General features: G+C 37.0%; 1 protein-coding gene across 3 annotated transcripts in view; it reads right to left on the reverse strand.

Moving 5' to 3' along the window:
- pitpnm3 (PITPNM family member 3) overlaps positions 1 to 24,963 on the reverse strand; it is a 54,899-nt gene that overhangs the window by 16,973 nt on the left and 12,963 nt on the right. The window contains exons 3-6 of one of the 3 annotated variants that reach the window (XM_046863478.1): positions 19,804 to 19,908; positions 10,340 to 10,410; positions 9,399 to 9,619; positions 587 to 776 (exon numbers count right to left, since the gene is read on the reverse strand). In XM_046863478.1, the coding sequence (XP_046719434.1) occupies positions 587 to 776; positions 9,399 to 9,619; positions 10,340 to 10,410; positions 19,804 to 19,908 (587 nt within the window). Of the gene's footprint in view, positions 1 to 563; positions 777 to 9,398; positions 9,620 to 10,339; positions 10,411 to 19,803; positions 19,909 to 24,963 lie in introns of those variants that run through there. The other 2 variants (XM_046863479.1, XM_046863480.1) reach the window with 2 other exon arrangements.

Here is a 24,963-nt window from a genome sequence, read left to right on the forward strand (position 1 = left end):
GCAAAAGCAACGTGTCACAGTAGGAGGTCTCAGTGGCTGTCACAGCTCAATAAGCCTGTCAATAACCTTAATTACAGCAACAAAACAACTGCTGTAGCTTTTTAATTACTTATTCGTGATGCATTATCTTTGCTCAAATTTCATTTGGATTAAGGAAAGGTTAGACAAAAACATTTCAGAGTCTAATCTCTGATGCATACATTTTTTTATTTTCTTGGTCAGGAGGTTAAATTCCCAATGTGTCGGTCCACCCAGGTTTTCTACACTGAACACAAACAAAGGACACTTCCTCTAGAAATCACTCGTGCTTTGTAAATTAACAATCATGCATTACTGTAATTATCATGTGAGCTAAGGAATAAGGAGAAATGGGCAGAGAGATTCCTCTCCCACTGTGAAATGACTCATCTGTGATGACTCACACACCACCACCAAATTCTGCCAATTACTTCTGTGATGACGGCTCCCCTTTAATGTTATACTAAGACCAACTTAGAACAGATTCTCCTTACTAAAGCTCTAACTGGGCTATTTTATTTTAGTAAAATAAAAAATACGCCTACTTTCTAGTCCAAAAGAGACCAACCTGGCCGGTGAAGCCTTGTCCTTCAGAGGACTGCAGAAAGCTGTGGTAGACCTGATTGGCTCGGGCTATAACTACTGCCACAGCATCCTGGTAGTGCGGTGCTGCAATTGCGAGGAGGGGGAGAGCTGCCAGTGGAAGGTGGTCCACACTGCTCGACACACAGCTCTCATCATAACTGTAAGGGTTTAGGCTAAAACAAAAACAAAGTTCAATCAGTCCATAAAACAGCAACTCTACAAATCTTGCAAATGCAACCATGATCATGGGATGCCTTCACTGAACTAACACAGATTATATTTTCAGATAAGATTTCTGTGCTCAGAGAGATGGGGAAATGAAGTTACTGAGACAGAGCCAAGGACTTCAGTGGATACTGGGTCTCCACTGAACCATGAGCCTTTATGTTCTTTAAAATCATGTCAAACACATGTAGTAGGAAGCGATTTCTCTCTTTTCTCTCTCTCTCTCTCTCTCTCTCTCTCTTTAAATTTTCCATTCAATCTTGATGCAGCATTATATTCCTCTGAGCATATCTCACACAAGGAATGTGCATGTATGAGATATGCAGTATGTGCTCTCTGTAATGTATGAATTTTCACTACATATAATTAATATTTCATAAAAATATTGCCCAGTCGAAAAATTCAAGTCCTAGATAAATCTAAAATATAGCTGCACCATGAAATCACCTCTGCTTTGACTACTGCTTCAAGCCATTAGCAGTGTAATAAATTATTGAGCATAAAATTGTCAGAAAATGAATGACACTTTAAGAATGTCAATCCTAACTCATTTTTATAAAGGCTGAAAATGTACACGTCTCCCCAGTTTGAGTCATATCAGGGCAACATACAACTCAAGTATGACACAAATCCCAGTCGCTGACTGTTACTTTCAAATTTTACATTTTAGTAATGAATTTCCTTATTGGTTTTGATGTTGGTTTCATTATAACTAAGGAGAAATAGGTGTCTTGGTGCTGTAATTAAGATAAATATCAATACATGTGATATAGTTTGCTTTCTAGTCTATTAATCAACCATATCTCTAAAATAGGCATGCAGTTCTTGTGCAAGTATTGCCAACTTTCTAATAAAAATTAGATTGACATATAACATCTCAACATTCGAATTAATTTCTCAGAGCAGTCCTCAAAGTGCTTTACCCTAAAAATTACCCAAGTACCCAAACAGCAAGCATTACTTTTTGGTATCATCTTTTCAGGTAAGTGGATTACAAAATGGACTTTTGAGAAGGCAACAGTCATCTACAGCTAGAAGCCAAGGGAGTCATAAGGTGGAAGTCAATCACAGCAACCAGTGCCAAATGTGGGTGTCTGCAGGCATCATGCATGTGGAAGAGGGCATACACTGCTGTGACACAGCATGGGTAGCAACTGTGATGCATTTGGCTGGATTCACATTACTCCGAGGACCCCAAGTAGAAGTTGTATCATAGGAAAATGCTGGCTGGTGGGTGAAAACTGGCAGGTAAACACATTTTGAAGAATTTGGCTTGATGATTTAAGCATAAAATAAAGGTAAAAGGCTATTTTTAAATAATACGTTTAAAATCTTGGTGAGAGGAATTTTTTCCTGATATTAAGTAAGTATTGGCAAATGAGTAAAGTACAAATATATGTACTTTGCAATCAGTACAATACACCTAGCACCAAAGCCTTAATAGTTCAATATGATGGCAATCAACAAAAAATACTTAAGGAAAGCAGCATCAACAACAGAGATAAATAAAATTTTACTGAAACCACTAAAATAATATTTACAAAATTATTGAAAGAATAAGACAAGGATAATCTCAAATGATTAAAGTATTCCAAGCTGAACAAAATGGCACAGCAAGAGCAGTCTTGCTGCTCTTTTTTATTCTAGCAAAAAGACAAGAGAGATGAAGCGCCTTTAACAGCTAGGACTCAAAGGTGACAAAGAAACAAAGGACACACAAGAAATTAATTCATTTGCAATTTCATTTTATGAATAACTATCAGTCAGAGACTTGACTGATATCTCTGTAGCTACTAAGCTCCTCTCAGAAAAGGACAGATGGGATTTATAAAGCCCAATGACTTTCAGTGAGATAACAGGAGCTGTGTGAAAACAGAACAATGGCAAGTCACCTGTGCTGGATGCTTTTCAGCAGAATTCTGCCAAGTGTCTGGAAATTAATTGGTCCTGACTCGTACAATGTCTTGTCTACAAGTATTGATCAAAAGACCCAGAAGACCTTTGAGCCTTTCATGGCATCTGTGATATTAAAACATAATCTAAAAAGTCTACCTACATATAAACCCTAATACACAAACATCAGACTTACTGCAACCCTTTATTATTAACTACTGTTTTAAGAACTTGAATGCCACTATATTTGAGCCTTATAGTCTTACTATAATAATGTTTGTAGCTCCTGGATTCCTTTGAGGTAGTTCTAGTTAAACTAGCAGCTTATGTGAATGATGTTTGTGTTCTCATAAACCCAGATGATGTAAAAAATGTATTTAACTTTTAATTTTTAATTTAACTTACATTTGCAAAATTCACACAGATATTCAGGCGTCAGAAACCGGGAGTAAACTACAATGTCTAAACTAAACATACAAACACAAACTTATCTAGAGCACTTCATCCGAAGCGTAGCCAGAAGCATGGAAGAACAGGGAACACGAGTGGTATGATGGCAACGAGTAGATCCGACCGTGAGTGAGGGGGAATCGGGACCTTATAAAGGGGATAGGTAAATGGGGAACAGGTATAGGTGATTAGAGCAGGGAGCATCCGAGTGAGAGTGTGAGCCTTGGAGGGAGGCGTGGCTGGTGGTTCCCTGACACTTACAGACAAAAGACCAATGTTGATGATAATATAACATTCTCAGTGTTCTGGTGGAAATGTACAAGTTGAGACACCCCTGAAGTCTAGCTCAGGTGTATTTAAATCTTTTGTCAGGTTTTTAAGACAGTAACTGCTGGCTTCTTCCTGGACTTCTTGTGTACATGTGTTTCAGTCATAATTTGGTTGTATATGTATATACATTTCCACACACTCCTGAGCATGCATATAAAGGAACCCCTAAAGGTATTAGCAATTAATCTGTGTATAACATGCTTTTATCCCTTATACTGTCAATCATATTATAATAATTGAGATAATAATTACATAATTATGGTGCTTACAACAAGGTGCAGACAGGTGAAACAGATGGAATGCCAAATTAAGTCATATAAAATGCACATCTAAAAATCGACTGAGATGATGCTATATTTGATTCCAAATTTTTATAAACCACTGGAAATGATGGTAACGAGTGGCTCATCAGTCGATTTTGTTCTTTCAGTGCAATTTTAATTGGTCTTAAGTGCTTTTGTTCAAAGAGGGGCAGGTGGCATTTACCAAACAACTATGAGTCAAATAAGGAAAACATCTGAATTCATGGCATTCACAATAAAATACATGTTACATGATATCAGACAGTAAATGTAATTGGGGCTACATAATGCACACAAATACTCTTTCTCAGCCCCTCAAGCAGGCTACTTTGCTTTTTAAAGGGAAGTTGTTTATCATATAAATCAGATGAGTGTGGCTATAAAAAGCAACAATTTAGAATGTGTGAAATGTATCAAGATCCATGTTTCATAACTGTGTATACATGTGTGATGAATATTAATATTCTTGTACACATAGAACTTTGTAGAACATGCAGCATGTGTGCTTTAATAAATGAGACCTTCGCTATAAAGCAGCATTCTCTAAAGACCAGTTACTTAGACACCCGCTTACTTAAACCACTAGGTAGGGTACATTTCAGATTTGTTGTGTGCGGTTTTTTTTTTAAGTTGTACTATTATGCAACTATGCAAACAGCTGGTGGCAGAGGTGCCATAGTACCCTCACACTGTTTTTCTTTGATGAAAAAATATACACAATCTTTCAACTATTGACATAATGGAATGTGTGCATGGTGTAACATGGTAAAATAACGCCAGCACAATGATCTATTTTCCCACACAAATACCCAGTTTTTTTTTTTAACAGCAGTGACTTTTTTCCTAAAAGACATCACTTTCAAATAACTGCATGTCTGTCACCTGCCAATGGCACTCGAAAAGTGAAAACCTATAAAAGAGAGAAAAAAAACAAACTAATGAGAAAATGCAGACTAATGGGGAAACCATGGTATTGAGCTTCAATTGATTTTTGGCACTGCTATAGAGACCCTTTTAACAGTAGGTGCCATCATTAGCACCGTGGCCATATAACACTCAGCTTTAGGACAGATGCATGTTGCAACCTCTGTGCCTTGAAAGACAAAACCTTCAAAGGGTTAGAAATGCAGAATACTGAGCTCAATGCTCTATGGGTGATATCTGTCAGCTCTGAAAATAGCCAAGCTTTAACTGTAGTTGAGCAAGGTAGTCAATATTACGCTTTTAGATGGGCCCAAACCTGTTGAAGGGTTATTATGTATACGTTTTGATGCTTTGTTTGACTCATTAATGGAGAACCAACAACAGTGACATCAAACCTTAATTCACTAACTCTAGCACACACTCTAAATCAGCAAAATCCACAAATTACCAGTCCAGATAGAGCATATACTGTACAGAATGTTAGCATGTCATGCACATTTATGTCTCAACAACTTCGCAACAACCTTGCTTGCGATTGGGAAAATGTCAGCACATTGTCAATTGACATAACCTTTTAGACACATCATTAACCCGGAAAGCCATGATTGACTACCATCAGAAACTGACATCTTCCCAATTAACAGACAAGGTTACAAATGATAGGTGTTGCTCATGCTGTGTCTACCCCAGAAGGATAAGTGTGCGCTATCTAGAACATTGCTTCCACTTTGAGAACGGAGATGGTCGTATTTCAGAAATTATCCATTATTGTCGAAGGGATTCAGTCTTCTGCTAAGCATTCATTTGGAAAAACACATATGGATGCTTGTTCACATTAATAGACAGCTTTATTTACTTTTCCTGTTGTGCTTCTTTCATGAGTCAGCTGTACCTGAATAAGAAGCTCATTATAAGATTATAAGAAATAAGCATCTGTCTGAGAAATGAGTTTTGACATGAGGGTCACATGTGATGGCAGTGTCAGAAAACAGGATATTTTAGATACTAGATTATTTTATTTTAATAGCTATAAAGGAAGCAACAGATTTATTTTTATAAAAGTGGAGGACAGCTCAGTCAAACGTTATTTAGATTTTATGAGACATTTACAAAGTCTTTATTTGATGCTACAAGTCTATCTAAAGAATGCATCTTTTTACATGTAATATTGGTGCCACTTAATGGTAAGGACAAAACATATAATCTGTTACCCATTTATTACACTTATCCACTAGTAGATTGTGCCTGCTGGAGCTTTCTGAATAAAACACATTTGCAATAGCATGCATTCTACAAGATGAATTTTTGTTTGAAATGTTTTAAACTATTGAAATGACTGGTTCAATTTTGCACCTACATATGGCTGCAAAGTACAACAGACATTTTTTATCACATTTCAAAAGAATTGCTATTCAGGTTCAGATCTGGTCACTGTAAAAGCCCCTAAATCAAAAAACTGTAATGTTCCTACAGCCATCTATTAATATATGCATGATTGGTGAGATGATATATTTTCATGTTGGTTGTTCACCTGAATGTAAATAAACTACATGAATACACTTGGTTAGCAACAATGTTCACAAGCACTATGTCTTTCAATAGTTCCCAACAAATATCTGCTATTAACTGTATTACTGTGGAAAGGGTACATACAGCCAGAGAGCTAGAAACCTATATTCACTGTTCACTATTCAATTTAATTCATTGTGCTGGCATTACCTAAACCAATCAGTAATATTGGAATAAGATTTTAATTTGGCACAGCAACCCTTGGCACCTTAATTTCCACAGTAACCCTGATAAGAATCAAGCACTTGAACATATCAAACTTTAATGCTATATTCAGATTTAATTGCCTGGATGTGAACTGTCTTTTTTCTTGAATGATTCACGCCATTCACCTTTGTCACCTACAATCCAGGTGTTTTTGCAAATCAGATCACAAAACACTGGTCGTTTTCTGTTCTGTGAATAATTCTTTATAATGACAGCCTTACTTTTATTAAATATTTTAATGAGGTAGCACATGACCCTGATCAGAGTTACTCTGGATAGGAGCCTATTCTAAAAACAATGGGATAAACTCTGTTAGTCCATCACAGAGAAAAGAACTAGCAATAATAAATGTTAAATTTTGTATTTTTTTAAAGGCAATGTTTCCTTTAATTACCCTGAAAGATCTCGTCAGGATTTGCATTTTGACCATTAACAGCTCAAACTACAGCAAATGGAAACATGACAGCTCAATTATTGAAAGAAGAGTGTGTGTGTGTGTGTGTGTGTGTGTGTGTATATGTGTGTGTGTGGGGGTGGGGGTTGCTAAAGAGTGCTCAAAACACCACAGAATACAACGATTTAAAAAAGCTGACTAACTTGGCGCTTAGAAAGAACATTATTTGATATAGACAGAAACATGTAATTACTTATGAATTTTTATTTTCTTCCTATGCTTACATAACATCAGAGTGAGCATGCTTACTGTGCATCGTGCTGCTATGTCTATGGCTTTTTACCCCAAGTTAATAGCCTCCAGCAGAAGGATAATTAAGTGGGGCATTACATTAGGCTGCTCGCAGGAAACTTGTACTTTCTATTCATTGACTCAATAAAGCACGACCATCTATGCAGACCATAATTCATCCACAGTACATGACCATGATATTGATAAGTTGACAGGGAAAGAAAGTGCAACAATATTTATGTGTTCACTTAGTGTCTTACTGTTAGAAGTTCAAAAGAAGCTAGAATGCATTCATTAAAGATACAGACAAAGAGACATCGATTGATTCAGATGTCCTTGATGTCCAGTCAGTTTTCTTACTGGGTCTGTTCCAAGGTCAAATAATGAGTCAAAAGCCAGAAGGATTATTATTATTATTATTATTATTATTATTATTATTATTATTATCGTTGTTTTCTTTTTTTCATCTTTTTCTTCTTCTTCTTTTTCTTATTATTATTATAATATACAACCTGCCATTAGCAATTTTATTCTTCCATATAAATCAGTTACAACCACAGGGATAAGAAAAGACATTACAACGGACTCATTAAATGATTGATATACCGTAATGTCCGGTCCAATAAGCTGCACCCACTGAATTTGACAAACATTTTTATTTTGACACTAATAAACTTTACACAGGCTTTAACGAAAGACAGTGTCTGTTACACGGCTTGTATCTAAACAGTAGCCTACCAAGAAAGTCATTGTTTACTGTCTTCCTCCTTTCTTTCACAACAAGTTTTTCTTTTGGCATCGTCGTGCGTTTAAAAATCACCATCAGTGAAGCTTTTCTCCCGATGCCGTGCAGCTCAGAACACAGGTGAAATGCGTTTTTTTTTTAATGCCCGGTTGTTTTCAGCATTACAAACGATTCGCTTTTCCTGTAGACAGTCCGAGTGAGCAGCAGGTCAAACGTCAGTGGAACATCATCCATATTTATGATGTGGTGCGGCCCGATTCAGTGGGAGGTCGATTTGGTATAAAGAATTTAATTGGTTCACCTGAACCCGTTCAGCAATTTTATTGGTCTAATGTTATGGGGCTCAGTTTTTTTTAGCTTGAAGTTTGTGAAACCGGGAAAAACCCAGAAAAAATCCATAAATTAGCCGCTTCGTTGTTTAAGCCGCGGGGTTCAAAGTGGGAAAAAAGTAGCGGCTTATAGTCTGGAAAATATGGTAACTACATTGTAAGCCTACTTCAAATATTTTTTTTGCAAACTGGCAAGCAGTGGTAATACAAATTAAGAATTATCTTTAAACTCTACCTAATGGAAAATTGTGTTTATCACTTAGTGTGAACATTGAATATGGCCCCTCAGTTCAACAATATGCAGAGATTAAAATAATCCATTAGCAGTTGCATTATCTCTGCTTTATAATTGACTAATGCCTTTGTGTCTTTGTGCATTTTTTCTTTAAAATATATTGAATCAATTTGAATTTTCCTTTTTTGTAAAAAATAAAAAAAAAAAAAATAAAAAAAAATAAAAAAGTAAATAAATAGATTAATACAAGTAGTAAGCTGCCTTAAGTAACAGATGGACTGAAGCCATATTATATGAGACAGGAATTTTTCTCATGCGTTTGGTCGTTTATGCTCTACTTTCTGCTAACACCACAGTCGGAGCAAGGCAAATCCATTCTTTGGTTAGCAAACTTATCATCTCAATGCACTTTTTAGTTATTTTAGCAGACTTCTTTTATGACTTGATAGAGACTGAGAAATGTCTGCTGTAGATAGTCTGTGAAATCCTATGTGCATTACTTAGGGAGGACATTATATTATTCCCACAAATAAATTACCAGGAAAAAAACATCTGAACAAGAAAATAGTGTGCTTATGGTCAGGAGAAAATAGGCAGATGGTTGGGGTTCCTAATAAATAAGACATCTGCACAGTACAACTTATTATTGTACAGATTTCTTCCAATATACATTTTTTTTCAGGGAGAATTTTACTCTTTCCACCAATATAATTCATATAAAGTTGTTTGGTGTAGATTTGTATAGTATCCTTTCTTCCATTGAGTTATATAAAAAATATTTACAGCATGCCATGAAAAACATATTTAACCAGCCTTATACATTCTACTGTTCCATAAAACTATATATATTCTTTAAAATGAAATCCTTTTTTATGATTTTACATGAATCTCATCAACTCACGTGGAAACCAGGGAAAAGGCCTCCGCACATACAGCAGGACAGGGCACCAGCTTGATTAGTATGTGATGTGTGGCAGCTTCAAAGTGAGCCTGTGCGACTTTCTCCATAACTGAGGAAAGAGTTGCCACGTCTGCTGCCTTTGCCCCCAGGTCACCACTTGCCGGGTCCAGAATATTCCCCCCATGCACCACCAATATAAGCACCTGGGTCTTACATCTTGTCTGGTGGTAAAGGAGACAAGAGAGGGATCAACAAATAAAAAGATACAACAGGGAAATATTTTATAACATTGAAGTGGTTGTTGGGATATTTTAACATTCACTGAGTGTGGACTAATATCTAGTCTGGACCTTCAGATGAGATAAGAGTTTGGTAGTTTGGTTCATAACTGAGTACAAAAGGAGTGTTCACATCTTTTAATGCAAAAACTAAATAAAAAAAATAGAGCATGCAGCATTTATAATTATATTTTATAATAACATCCAGTTTTAAGTACATTTGATTTATTTTAATTCCAATAAGCATTACTGTCACAATGCAGGTAACAAGAGGTAACAAATGCATGTTGGCTCATGTGTAAATTAACATACAACATATACAACAGATACTAAAGTTAAAGCTAATATGATATCCATCTGCCACCACAAGGTTTATATATTTTTGTGATGTAATTAAAAACAAAACAAAAAAAACCAGATAATAGGATTAAACAGATCACTGCAATAGATAACTTGGTCAAACCTTTTGTTATATATATCCTCATTATGTCTGTCCATGTTTCTTATTTGTGGGAAATTTTACAGCAATCATTGTTGCATCAAAATATTTGTCTTTTTTATTTTGTAGTGTACAACACCTGCTGACACATTCTATGCAGTCACAATGGTAGAACAACTACAGAAATAATTAGTAGCAATGTCTGAAACTATTGGATCTTTTACCTCAAGGCTATCTAGTCCATCAATGCTTCTCTGGTGGATGCACCGAGGCTGGTTAACACGACACAGGTTCTCTAAAAAAAGCATCCCAGAGGTAAAGGAGAGAGGGAAAGAAAGAGAAAGATATTACAGGTCACATGTAACTCTAAACATGCAACCTCTCTGAAAAAGCCTATCTGAGGTGTGTGTATACTAGAGGTGTAAGTTTACAGGGTGAGTGTGTGTTACAGTTTGGGTCTCCATTTAGTGTTCTGTCAGTATTTTTGAGTCAAAACAATTACAGTTTACCCTCTTGTCCAGAATCTGTTCCACTGAATGACACACACTGTCCACTACTTTTTCATGACACATAACTCTTTCTTTGGCTAATTCAAAATGATAGCATGGTAAGTTTTTATGCCCTTACATAAAAACTATGGTAGACATAAACTAATGGTTATCACATTACAAAGAACTTAAAAAAAAGCTCAACAGGCAGAACATAGCTGTTTATGCAGATTAGCGATTACTGCAAAATACAACAGCTATGCCAAAAGCATGATAAATAAAAATAAAAACCTTTAGAAAGCTAGAGCCAGGTGGTGTAAGTGTGCATTGTAATGGTACAGAAGTGAGTTTGCAATGTTTGTCTAGCTGTCAGTGTCTCCGAGCCAGAAACATTACAATTTGCCCTCTTGCCCTGTATTACTTTACTCTTATAGCTTACTTTAGACAATCTAAAAACTCATCCAAAACCTCATAAGGCAATTTTGACCGTCTGGACACTTTTGGACATTTTTCCAGAGAATCCTTAAGAAAGCATTGTTGTAGTATAGACCATGTACCAATTCTTAGTTTACTGGTTCTGACTATCTGAGAATTGTTTTTCTTCAAGGATTTGACCGCTCTGTGGCCCTACCCATCATCCAACACAAACTTGTGATAGACTGTCGGAGGACATGCCACTTTATCAATATCACCCCAAGTATTGGTACTAAAGCCCTTTCTCTGAGTAAAGCACAGCCATGAAGAAACACTGACACTGAGCTGACCTCAATCAGATACAAGCTTTCTAGAGAAAAAGATTTCAGAGTTTCTGAAGCAGCAGGCATAACTTACTTCGAAGTGGCCTGACCTTGAAGTGGCTCTGTAGGTCCCACAGCCTGTCCTCTGGGCTTCAGCAAGAGTCTAAGGACTAAGGCCACACAGCAGTGTTATGATGAGTTCAGATTGCAAAATACAGCTTTGGAATACGATAGAATCCTTAAGGAATACTGACGAATGACGGTTAGTTTTGCAATTAAGTGCCCAACTTCAAAGGCCAACACAACCATATCCAGCCTGGCTTTCCTTAAACTCAACTTCCAAAGCTTAATCTAACAAATATTTTTGAGTACCCTCAACACTGCCACTGAACACCCTTGTTTCTTTTTAGATTTTGGATTAAACATTATTTAAAATTCAGTGCTTTCTTGGACCTTGTCAGGGATCCTCCTGCCACGCCCCCTCCGCGGCTCTCTCTCAGCCGCTCCTGGCGCTAATCGCCGACACCTGTCACTCATTACCGGTTCGCCTTCATAAGCTCCAGTTCCGACCTAACTCGCTGTCAAATCTATTTTATGGCTACAGTGATCTTCCTGACTCCTGACCGCCAGCATTCCCCTGGATTTGTTTCTGACTTCAAATAAACATGATACAGTTACTTTCGCTTCCCCTGTGTGGTCACTGTCCTAACGGACCTAAAGTCAACATAGATAATAATAAACCCAGCCATTAGGGTTACACAAGCCAGTGCACTCTTAGTGCCAGTTTCAAGCCCAGATAAATGGGGAGGGTTGCGTTAGGAAGGGAATCCAGCGTAAAACATGTGTTTTCAAATCAAATATGCGGATTGCGAACCAGAATTTCATACCAGATCGGTCGAGGTTCGCTTTACCAACAACCACCACAGGTATTGTTAGTCAACAGTGTACAGTTGGAAATTGGACTACTGTTGGCCAAAGTAGGAGAAGGAGAGGAGAAAGACGTCTACAGAGACAGTACTTTAAATGTTGGCATTATGACTGGTAAAGGGGGAGAGTTAGCTAATATGATAGAGCAGAGAAAGGTAGACATGTTGTGTGTTAAGGAGACCAAGTGGAAAGGGAGTAAGGCCAGGAACATTAGAGGGGGGTTTAAACTGTTCTATCGAGAAGTGGATGAAAAGAAAAATGGTGCAGGGGTGATACTGAAGGAAGAGTACCGTAAGAGTGTAGTGGAGATGAAGAGAGTTCCCGATAGAGTGATGAACATGAAGCTGGAAGTTAAAGGGGTGATATCATTAGTGGCTATGCTCTACAAGTCAGTTGTGAGATGGAGGAGAAAGAAATATTCTGGAGTGAGTTAGAGGTATGTATGTAGGTTAGAGGTAGGCATGGCCTTAAATAGAGGAATGTGAAAGGGCAGATGGTGGTAGATTTTGCTAAAAGGATGGTAATGACACTGGTGAATACATATTTTAAGAAGAAGGAGAAGCATAGGGTAACGTGTAAGCATGGAGGAAGGTGCACACAGGTGGATTATGTTCTATGTAGGAGATGCAACCCGAAGGACATTTGAGACTCTAAAGTGTTTGCAGGGGACAGTGTAGCTAGACAGCATCAAATAGTGGTCTGTAGGATGGGTTTGGTGGTGACGAAGAAGAGGAGTAGAGTGAGGACTGGAAGAAGATTAGGATGGTGGAAACTGAAGGAGGAAGACCGTAGTTTAAATTTTGTGGTGAAGAGGTACTGGATGATTGGGCAACTACTACAGAAGTGATAAGGGAGACAGCTAGAAAGGTACTTGGTGTGACATCTAGAAATAGAAAGGAAGGCAAAAGACGTGGTGGTGGAATGAGGAAGTTCAGGAAAGCATAAGGGGATTGACAGAGTAATGAGTAAAGTAGGCAGGAGTACAAGAAGATGCAGCAGCAGGTGAAGAGGAATGTAGCAAAAGCCAAGGAAAAGGCACATGAGCTGTATGAGAAATTGGAAACTAAGGAAGGAGAAAAGAAGTTGTACCGATTGGCCAGGCAGAGGGAACAAGCTGTTCTGAAAGTTAGAGCAATTAAGGATGGAAATGTGTTGACTAGTGAGGAGAGTGTGTTGAAAAGGTGGAGGGAGTATTTTAAGCAGCTGTTAAGGAAAATGAGAGAGAGAGAAGGGTGGCTGATGTGGAGATGGGGAAGCAGGAAGTGTATAGGATAAGTAAGGAGGAAGTGAGAGCAGCTATTAAGAAGATGAAGAGTGGAAAGTTAATAGGACCAGATGACATACCAGTAGAAGCGTGGAGATGTTTAGGAGAGGTGGCAGTGGTGTTTTTAACCAGATTGTTTAACAAGATTTTGGAAGGTAAGAGGATGCATGAGGAATGGAGAAGGAGTGTGCTGGTACCAATTTTAATAAGGGAGATGCGCAGACCTGCTGTAACTACAGGAGAATAAAGTTGATCAGTCACACCATGAAGTTATGGGAAAGATTAGTGGAAGCCAGGCTGAGAGAAGAGGTGGTTATCTGTGAGCAACAGTATGCCGAGGAAGAGCATTACAGATACAATATTTGCTTTGAGAATGTTTATAAAGAAGTATAGAGAAGGTCAGAAGGAGTTGAATTGTGTGATTGTGGATTTAGAGAAAGAGCACGACAGGGTGGCCAGAGAGGAGTTGTGGTATTGTATGAGGAAGTCAGGTGTGGCAGAGAAGTATGTGAGGGGTATGAGGACAGTGTGACAGCAGTGAAGTGTGCAGAAGGACTGATTCAAGGTGGAGGTTAGATTGCATCATTGATCGGCTCTAAACCCTTTCCTGTTTGCAGTGGCGATGGGTGCGGATGATATTGTGATTTGTGGTGAAAGTAGGGAGTAGGTTAAGAAGAGCCTGGAGAGGTGGAGGTTCACACTGGGGAGAAGGGAAATGAAAGTCAATAAGAGTAAGACAGAGTACATGTGTGTGATAAAGAGGGAGGGCAGTGGAGTGGTGTGGTTGCAGGGAGAAGAGGTGGAGAAGGTGGAGGAGTTCAGGTACCTGGGGTCAACAGTGCAAAGTAATGGAGAGTGCAGGCAGGGTGGAGTGGGTGGAGAAGAGTGGCAGGAGTGATTTGTGATAGAAGAGTATCTGCAAGAGTAATAGGGAATGTTTATAGGATTGTGGTGAGACCTGCGATGTTGTATGGTTTAGAGACAGTGGCATTGAGTAAAAGGCAGGAGGTGGAGCTGGAGGTAGCAGAGCTGAAGATGTTGAGGTTTTTGTTTGGAGTGACGAGGATGGACAGGATTAGAAACGAGTTTATTAGATGGACTGCACATGTGGGACGTTTTGGAGACAAGGTGAAAGAGGCACGATTGAGATGGTTTGGACATATGCAGAGGAGGGACATGGGGTATAATGGTGGGAGAATATTGAGGATAGAGCCGCCAGGAAGGAGGAAAAGAGGAAGGCAAAGGAGGAGGTTTTTGGATGTGGTAAGGGAAGCCATGCAGGTAGTTAGTTTGAAAGAGGCAGATGTAGAAGACAGGGGAGTATGGAGATGGATGATCTGCTGTGGCGATCCCTAATGGGAGAAGCCGAAAGAGACAGAAGAAAAAGAAGACGAAAAAGATTTTTAATAAAGGGGCCATTAACGCTTTCTCTGTCGTCAATAATTGGCTAAAAAGTTTTTTGCATCACAAAAGACATGGATGATATTGGGATACATTTCGGGGGTGGCCTAGCTTGATCCGAGTCAGTATTTTCCAGAATAGCATCAGGCTTTCTGATATTTTATATTCTTAATTATTCATATCCACTGCAAGGTGCTGTGAATTTTACATGCCCTTAGCAAGCATATTACTGCAAGAAGGGCTGGACTAATTAATTTTTAGAAATACATTTAGTCTCTAAATGTTTACAAATGATGGAAAAAAACATAAACATCCTGTGAGTGGTTTGTGCAGAAACAGCTTGTTGATAAAGGAAGTCAAAGACTTTTGAGTTACCTGGAAGGATATAATAACCAGTGGTGGACAGTTATAAAGTAAATATAATTTGTTACTGTATTTAAGTAGCTTTTTCAGGTATCTGTACTTTACTGAAGCATTACCATTTGTGGAGACTTTTACTTGAACTTCACTACATTGTTACTCTACTTTTACTCAAGTAGATGGTGTGGGTATTTGTCCACCACTGGTAACCCAAATCACCACAGAAACTCACAATGATAACTCAAAAGCATTTCAGTACTCTTAACATATTGAGCACTTGGGCTACAACACTGGAAAACAGATGCATCATGTTCCACTCCTATGGTTCAAGAACTAGAATCCAAGGCTACAGTGGGCACAAGCTAACAGAGACTGAACATTTAAAGAATGGAGAAATGTCATCTGACCACTGCAGGCCAGTTTCATGCACCACTCCAGGGCAATGGAATACAGAAGTGGTATTTAAAGCAACACTGAATGAGCATAACTGTTCTGTGTTCAATATAAATCCAAACTAGTCCTGCTAAGCATTCAACTATGGTTAATTATAGCCCCTTATCTTTGATCTTCATTCCCTGAAACCAACAACATTCAGCATTCAAAAAGTAGGAACACTTGAGACATTTCACCCTAAATAACCCTGAGCATTCATAGTGATTACATGAGTTCCTAATGCAGACTGAATATGTCTAGCCCAAGCAAATTAACCACAAATTGATCCAAAAAGAGAAATATGACTAAAATAAATAACAAGACGATATGTACCAATTCAAGGTCAAATAGTGGCTAGCGGTCAGATGTTCCTGAGTCCAGCTATGCCTGTATCTGATACAATTTTGTTGTTCATTTGAGTGGAACAAATAAATGGTTGCCAAAAAAAAAAAAACATGACTCATGTTAGAAACTGGCACGGACACCTAAAAGTATACTTTTGTATTAGCTTAATGAGAAAAACAGCATTAAAACTATCCCACCAATACAATTCATTCAAGACATTTTCATCTAACAGAGTAAATCTATAATGACTATCCTCTAATAAACAGCCATATACTGTAGAAGTAATGACAAAATATTGCCTAAAAGCAAAACAAACGTTACCGTATTAAATGTAAGTGATATATACATTGTGTTCTTCTTGAAATAAATGTGTGAAGAATCCTGATATTACACTTAAATGCAAGAAAGGGAGAGACACAGCTACTGTAAATGTAAAGACAACATACTGTAGTACTGGCCAGATTTAAATTTCAAGCTCAAGCACGTCCACACTTAACACATTAACAAGATTAGATTTTACTTTATTTTTATTTTGTGTTAATGGTTAATGAGCTGATCTGTGCCAATTTTCATTCCATCATTACATCACAGTTCACTCGGTGGTAAAAATAAATAAATAAAATGCAGCACTGCTCTGAAAAATCAATGACCAAATGATCAAGCATGACTAAAAAAAAAAAAAAACTTTTAAACTTTAACAGTATGCTCAACCCCTTCCAAATTTTCTTTGTTTTTTAAATTTACAAAATCAGCAGAGAATCAAATTAAAATTTTTTCCCCACTATTTCCCCACAGGTATACAGAGCAGATGTGCAGAAAAATCTAAATCAGTAGTCATCAGTAAGATAGACTGATGGCCTCTGATCTTATTTTTTCTTTAAAGCAGCCTTTATTTTCTATGTAAAATATTTTCCCACACAACAAAAAAAACAGACCACCACACCTCTAGAGGACCCCCTTACTTACAAGTTACAATGTTCCTAATGCACACCTGTTCTGTATTCTCGTAATTACACTATATTAATTCCATCCTTAGTATATATACATATACATATATATATATATATATATATATATATATATATATATATATATATATATATATATATATATATATGTATGAAAAGATGAAAGTCTGGATAATTAAGCAGGCTAGAAGTGGATTGCAAAATGAAACACCAGACAAAAATGAATATAACTAAAAGCACTGAACTCCAGACCCTGGAGCTCAGCTTAGAATGTTTAAAAAAGCTTGAGTCTGCTACCAATGAAACACCCACCAGTGGCATTTTAGAGCCTTTTCAGCAGCATTTCCTAATTAATGTCAGCCTTTAGCAAACCAGGCTCTGACAGACTAATTAATCTATCGCCCACTGAACACCTACTTCATTTAATGCCGGGTCCAGTTAGAAACAGGAATCCAAGTTTATTCTAGCTAGTTTTCTTTCATTTCCATTCAAAATCCATGTCGAAAAATAACAAAAAAAATGCAGTGGGTGTGTAAATATACATTTTGTTAGTACCAGCCATGTAATTATGGTTTGATGCAAGAATGTTCTCTGAAAAACTGGAAATTAATTTTCAAGGAGCAAGTAGAAGAGAAAAGCAATACTGTGTGCTGGCTAATTTCGTCCTGCTTTCAGGAAATCACATTTTAAACTTGCAATTTATGGACAGTTATGATTACTTAAGCTTAGGCAATTATTTTCTTGTTAGTATCTCATATAGTGTCTAATTGTGTGGAGAACAAGTAAGAGGTGACAGTGAATTTGACAAGTTAACAAGCACTCCAGTTACAATCAAACATCACAGAATTATAATGAGTAATCTGTGAAATCTTTCAACTGCAAAACACCAAAAGCTCATTGCCACACCTTTCATGCTGTGTTGAGAAAAAGATTTTCAAATTGTTTTAAAATACATTAAATCTTAATTAAACTCTCTATCACAATATATACATTTTATGTAAAAACATTTGAACTATATCTCTACACAGCACAAACAGTAAGACTCATTTTGACAGTCTTACTACTTTTCTTCTATATGGGTTTTTGTCATTTGATGGATGACAGGAATTTGTTTAAATAGTATTTTTAAACAAATGTCAAACTATATTAAGGAATTTTGTCCTATTGTTTCCCTGATCAACAAGAGAGAGAAAGTGTGTCCTCCTCACAGAGAGACCAGTCTATTCCTATAATATCCCTAAGACTAGCCTATGGTGCAACTGTGGAAAATCCAACTACATTTTAGTGGACATTACTGTGGCAGGGTATATGATAGCAGACATTAACTGTTAAGTGAACAGTCAAAGTCAAGACAAGTCAAGATTCTTGTCTCAAAGCAGCTTTACAGAATTTAACAGTTAAGGTGAACGATGTGAATTAATCCTTGATGAGCAGTCATGGTGACTGTAGCAAGAAAAAACCCTCTTAGATGTAAAAAGGAAGAAACCTTGAGAGGAACCAAACTCAAAAAGGGAACCCATCTTCATTTGGGTGATATCAAGAGTGTGATTTCTGTAAAGCTGCTTTGAGACAATGTCTTTGTGAAAAGCGCTATACAAATAAACTTGACTTGACTTGACTTGATTATAGTCTTTAAAACAATACAGAACACTGGGGAGTGAGAACTAACATGAGCACCTGAATGTAGGATAATGAATAATGTCCTTTCTACAGTCTTATACAGTCATTTGAGGTTACACCACCAACAGGAAACACCAGATTATGTTGCAAACCTGCCTGAGACCGATAAGAAATCATGGTTCATTTCAGATACAGTTAATATAAAAAGCATACAAAGTAAAAGTTAAAATAGTTTTTATGATGTAGAAGAATCCAACCAAGATAAATCATACCAGACATTTTTCCACCTCTAATACATAGCAACAACTTAGCAGAAAAACAAATATAAAAAAGAAACTTCTTGTGCACAACCCTAAATTAATATATATGTACCACACCTTTTGCTTTAAAACTTTGCTGTACCAACTTATCACATCTTTTTTTTTGTTGCTTTGTTCCACACTTCTATACAAAAATGCTTTAAACCTAAAATATTGCAAGGGGATATTTTTTGTGCTCTGTCCACAGATTTTTATTTACTTCAGGTCTGCGAGTCTTGTAAAACAGATTTTGACTTATTCATGATTCCCCTAGAACAGAGTCCTAGTCCCACCTTAGGAGAAGTAGACCCATAGCATGATGCTGCCACCACCATGCTTCACTATGGCTGTGTTGCTATGGATGATGAGATGCTCTAATTTTGTGAATAATACATCTTTTCAATTCTGAACAATTAAAACAAATCTAAATTCGTCTCATTTGGTCATCCTTAGACTAGCAATGAGCAAAATCATATTATTATGATTATAAAAGGGTGTTAACCATAATAAAGTTATTATATGGGTTGTCTTTTTTTCATGAGTCACTGCTATTTGATTTTCACTTTATTTATTCGTATGGCTATATCAAAGTAAATGTTTTACAATTTTAAATGAGGTGTATAATTTTCTTTTTTCAGATCTACTGTATTCACACTGTTTATGTACACTAACTAAGGTGTATTTCTAAAATGTTTTTTGCTGAAATGTCTCCACAAAGAGCTACTACCTAATAATTAAGAAAGGCCTACTTACAAACTTGGGTAAAAATCTATGTTTATTCTGCAGCAATATTGGTGCTTTGAGTTTTGTTCCTAATTAGAATCAGAAGTTGATGCTTTACACTTACCTTGTGTCTGGTCAATCTGCCCCAAAGTCTCAATCTGTTCTACGAGATCATTAGAGTTCCACTGACTCATTCCCAACAGCATAGCAGTCTTCCCCTCTAGTACCTCTGTAGCAAACAACATACAGACACAAAATTACAACAGGTCATATACAGGGATTGGCTGACAAATAACATACAATATGATTTTTTCTGCTTTATCCATTCCAATATAATGTATGTATGGAACTCTGAGTCTAAATTAATTGTACATGTGTAGCTTAAAAGCCACTCGTGTTTGCTAACTATCCTGACAGTGTGCCTGCCTAATGACAAACCACTGTTTTGGGGAAACAGCCACAGAGACAGGATGGAACAGTTGACAGATCAGTATGCATTATGTGACAGTAACACATTCCTCGAGTACAGAGTGTGAAGGGGTGGCTGTGACAGCCCTCTGTCAGGTCTGCTTGCCTCCATCAAGCTCGGCAGCTACTGGGTCACTCCTCACATTCACTCACGATCATCCTGTCTCTTTAGTGCTTTCATTAGACTGTACCGTTAAGTTTGAACATACAATTGCAGAAATGACAGTTGTATCAATTTTAAGGAGCTGCAATGGCCATGATATTATTGTCATTTAGCAAGTAACGGGCCAGATCAAAAGACCTAATGAAATAGTGAGAGCTGTATAAAAGCAAAAAAGAAGAAAGATAGAAGAATATAAAGAGAATGGAAATTGTGCTCTTCTGAAATGAAAAGTGGCTCGTGGGATAAAATCCACAAACCATTTAACTCAAGGAAAGATTAAATTGCCGCTGCTGCAAAAAAAGATCACAATGGAAGGTAAAGTAAAATCTAAACCAAAAAAAAAAAAAGAAATATGACAAGGACGGAGAAAGGAAGAAAGAACAAAGATGAACTTTTGTAAAGCTGTTACTCCTGAACCAGTAAAAATCCTAATCAATACAATATTAATATACAGCAAATCATAATGAGCACTTCGTAGAAAAATCTTAGGATGATTATGCTAACTGGAATATGCTACTGTCAACTGAAAAAGAAATTACACCCTCTTTGAAGAACTAAAAGTAAATTAGTTCAAATAAGAGAATTCAGTAAATACAACTTCAGATAAACAACAGTTCATGACATTACACTATGTCCAAAAATATATACAGTGGAACCCGGTTATGTCGATGTCCTAGGGGGTCGCCAAAAAGCATCGAGGTAACCGATGATCGAGATAAACGAAAATCAAAATGGCGGCAATATATTAATGTGCTTGAAATTTCTTTATGTACATGATGTGCGGTAATAAATGAGAATGTACGTGCACGTGTTTTTGAAGGGGTTTTTTACACAACAGCGTTGCCGCGATTTGTTTGAAGAAGGCATGCTATAAAAATACATACAGTACATGTTTATCTGTCAGGAATCCACCTGCCACGCCCCCTTCGGCCCCCTTCAGCGTGTCAGGTGCTTTCTCGGCCGCTTTCTCTGAAGCTCCCGCGGCTTCAATCACGCACATATGGTGCTCGTTTAGCATCATCACCAGCTCCTATTTAAACTTCCACACTCTCACTGTCCGTTATTGTTGGTATATGTTGGTTCACGGCGGTCGTTGTTATCGCTCATGCGTATCCCGGTACGTGTCTTCCCACCGGCACTCTCTCAACGGCTGCTCTTTTCTTCCCAAAGCCGCGCCGTGCCCCTACTAACACTACGAACACTAGCACTAACTAACAGCAGAGATTCACCAGTATACAATACAACACCTGTAGCATCTGTAAGCCTTGATTTTTCCGCCACTTCCGCGAGTTCTTCTGCGGCTGCACCGAGATAACCGACGTTAAATGGCAAATTTTTCCCCCCTTGTGCCCGAGATATTAGGGTTCGACATAACCGATAAAAAATGCTTAGAAAAAGCGAGAATTTGGCGGTTCCACTTCAAAACGTCGACTTAATAGGGTTGTCGAGGTAACCGGGGGCGAGATAAGCGGATTTCACTGTACATAGATAAAATAAGTACACCAAACAATTAAATAGCTTGTATAACCAACTTTATCAGCAATAACGTGAAGTATTTTTTTCTGTATGACCTTTGGCTTACTATCTAATCTATATTGCTTAAGTTCATTTGGGTTTGCAGGAATGTATTCCCTTAAGGAGCTGGCATAGAATTTTAGGGTGAAGGTGAGGTCTGAACTTTGACTAGGCAATTGCAAATCCTATATTCAGTTATTTTTGTCTATTTTTCTGGGTTGCTTGGGATCACTGTCCTGTTGCATGAACCAATTTTGGCCAAACATCTCAATTTTGCTCTTGAGAAACCTGCTATGTTTTTTTAAGAGGCTTTTTAATGGCAACACTTTCAAACAAATAATACTTGTTCAATCTTTTATTAATTATGTAAGAGAGAAAACTATAGAGAGAATATAAAGAGAAAACACTTTTTTTTTTGCAATTTCTCCAAGTGCTGCAGGGTCTGACTTTGGGGTTAATTTGCTGGGACTTCTTTTTACACCATCCTGAGAAGATCAGCAACTGTCATGAATGTTTCCACTTGTGAAAGATGCTCCTCACAGTAAAATGACACTTTAAACTGTTTGAAAATGGCCTTATAATCCTTAACAGATTGATGGGCAGCAACAATTGCTTTTCTAAGATCATCGCTGGCGTCGTTCCTCCATGGTGTTGTGTTAACACACACACCTAAATGCTTAACTGCATAAACTTTGGTCACACTTGCGGATGTTAATTATTCAAGGCCATGTGATTGGCAGCTATGGTAAAGTTGTTAAAAACTTCACACATGCCATTTTTATTTTGGCTGCATTTTTGTAAAATCTATAATGTATATAATATGTCGTGTGTTGTTATTTGATGTAAATACCAAATTAAAAGACCAACTAAGAACCAGATGATTTTTTTTCATGTTTTAATACCTAAAATTATTGAATTTAAAATGTACTTTCTTTTACAATAAACATTTCTGAGAAGGCTTTCCAATACATTTTGCAGTGTGGCTGTAAAGATTTGTGCTCATTCATCCACAAGAGCATTAGGGGGTTGGACCAGTGTTGGGCAATAAGACCTTGGGTGCAGTCAGCATTCCAGTTTATCCCAAAGATGTTTAATTGTTTAATGTGGTATTGTCAACTCTTAGCTCCAATAAAGGGAAATCCTGATGCCACAGCATACAATGACATCCTAGTTGTGTACCTACAACAATCCACAAAAATTTGGCTATATAGTGTACATTAATCCTGCCATTTATCAACTTTAAACCTGCCACAGGGCCACTTTTGTCCTTTCATGGTTGATTTATCTTTGCCATGAAGCTGCTTTAGTTCTGCTATGAGGCCACTTTACTACCACCTCTGAGCTATTTAGTGAGCACCATAGCGCTGCTTTATTTCCAGTATGAGCTGATTTCATCCTGCATTAATCTGCCTTAGTCCTTCCTTGGTACAATAAACATTGCTTTATCTGGCCATAATGAAGCACAGTGTAGTGATTTTTGGCATACAATGCAGACAAGATAACCAGTTAAATATTTTTTGGCAGACATACAAAAAATATAAAGCTATACAGCATAATACATAAAATCCAACAGAACTCAAGTGGAATTTCTTCCAAATGCAGTTCCAACCTTTTTTGTTTTATTTGTTTTGATTGTAGTGTATCTGGATATAAATGTGTCTGGAAATGCTGGGGTTGTAGTTCTTAGAGAGGAAGTAAAGGTCCCGTTGGGAAATGCCTATAATAAGACTGACATGTAAACACAATCAAAGAGTCTAACAGATTTCTCAGGCATTTCGTACACTTGCTTTTATCGCATTACTTGACCAATATTTTACATTGTATATTTGCATTGTCAAAATGATCTGTAAAAGTAATTCAATACAATATGCACTTGTGTATTTTATGATGGATGTTCCTTTTACTTTCCACAGTATTTAGCTGTGCTTTTAGATTACCAGAGATAAAAACACCAGAACAGCCACAAATACATACAGACAATCTTTCAAAATGAGTGGAAATGACACATGGAACAAATATGATTGTATAAAAGCTACTTGTGTAGAGGACAATCACAGAAACAACAAAGAATATAATTAATGATATGGTGTGGAAAATCATTGTGTAGGATATCATAGTTATCTAACTATCTGCTGTGCCTAATTTATACCAGCTGTCATTTTCTCATCCTGAGCAATAGGATAGGAAATAATATATATTAATCAGGAGAAAGCATGCACATCGAAACAAATTAACAGCAACCGATACTTTGATCCGCATTTAAAAGAAAACTACCTTTGAAAGTTAGGCAATTATAGCTACACATTCACTTTTAGAAGCCAAATCCTTTGTCAAATCCTAAACGAGAGTTAACCCTTTAAGAGAGCTATCCCCAGAAAGGGTTAAAAGTACAAATTTGGGACCCTTAATTATTCAATAAACCCTTACAGAATAAATGAAGAATACTTAGGCGCTATACAAATCTCTAGAACTAAGGGTGTAATGATTCACAGTGACCAGGTGGATTGGAATGCAAGATGCACAATCTGCATGCAGATATTTAATATTCAAATTCCTGGGATTGTGATCTGGAGCTGAATTCTATTATCCTGAGTCTGACACTTATTATAATTTGACAAATATACTGTTATATAAAAAAGTCATACATTATAAATTCTGGTGTTCCAAAATAGTATGTGTTAAAGATTTTGGGTAAAACTAGCTAGCTGACCCTCAAAACAATACAAATAATAAATAAAGAGAATGTAAAAAAAAAAAACACAATTTCTCTAGCGATTTAGAAAAACAAATTTATATATATATATATATATATATATATATATATATATATATATATATATATAAAACCAGTAAAAAAAAGTGCACTTTTATACTCTAATGTGGAGTCCAATGTCTACCAGGACAACATATAAACACCCAAGCAAGCAACAGGCTGCTGTTTTCAAAATGGCTTAGTAATATGTAAAATGCATATCCATTTGTTGGGAATGTTATTATCTAGCTCATTTGACTAGAGCAAGTTAAAGTTACTTTTCTGACTCCTACAACCAAGTAAATGCTGCTGAAAAGATGTAATAAGGTCAACATTCCCAATTTTCTTGTTACCCTAATTGCTAAATATTTTGCTACCCATCTCTG

Source organism: Silurus meridionalis, chromosome 12, assembly GCF_014805685.1.
Source record: "Silurus meridionalis isolate SWU-2019-XX chromosome 12, ASM1480568v1, whole genome shotgun sequence".
Lineage (NCBI taxonomy): Eukaryota > Metazoa > Chordata > Actinopteri > Siluriformes > Siluridae > Silurus > Silurus meridionalis.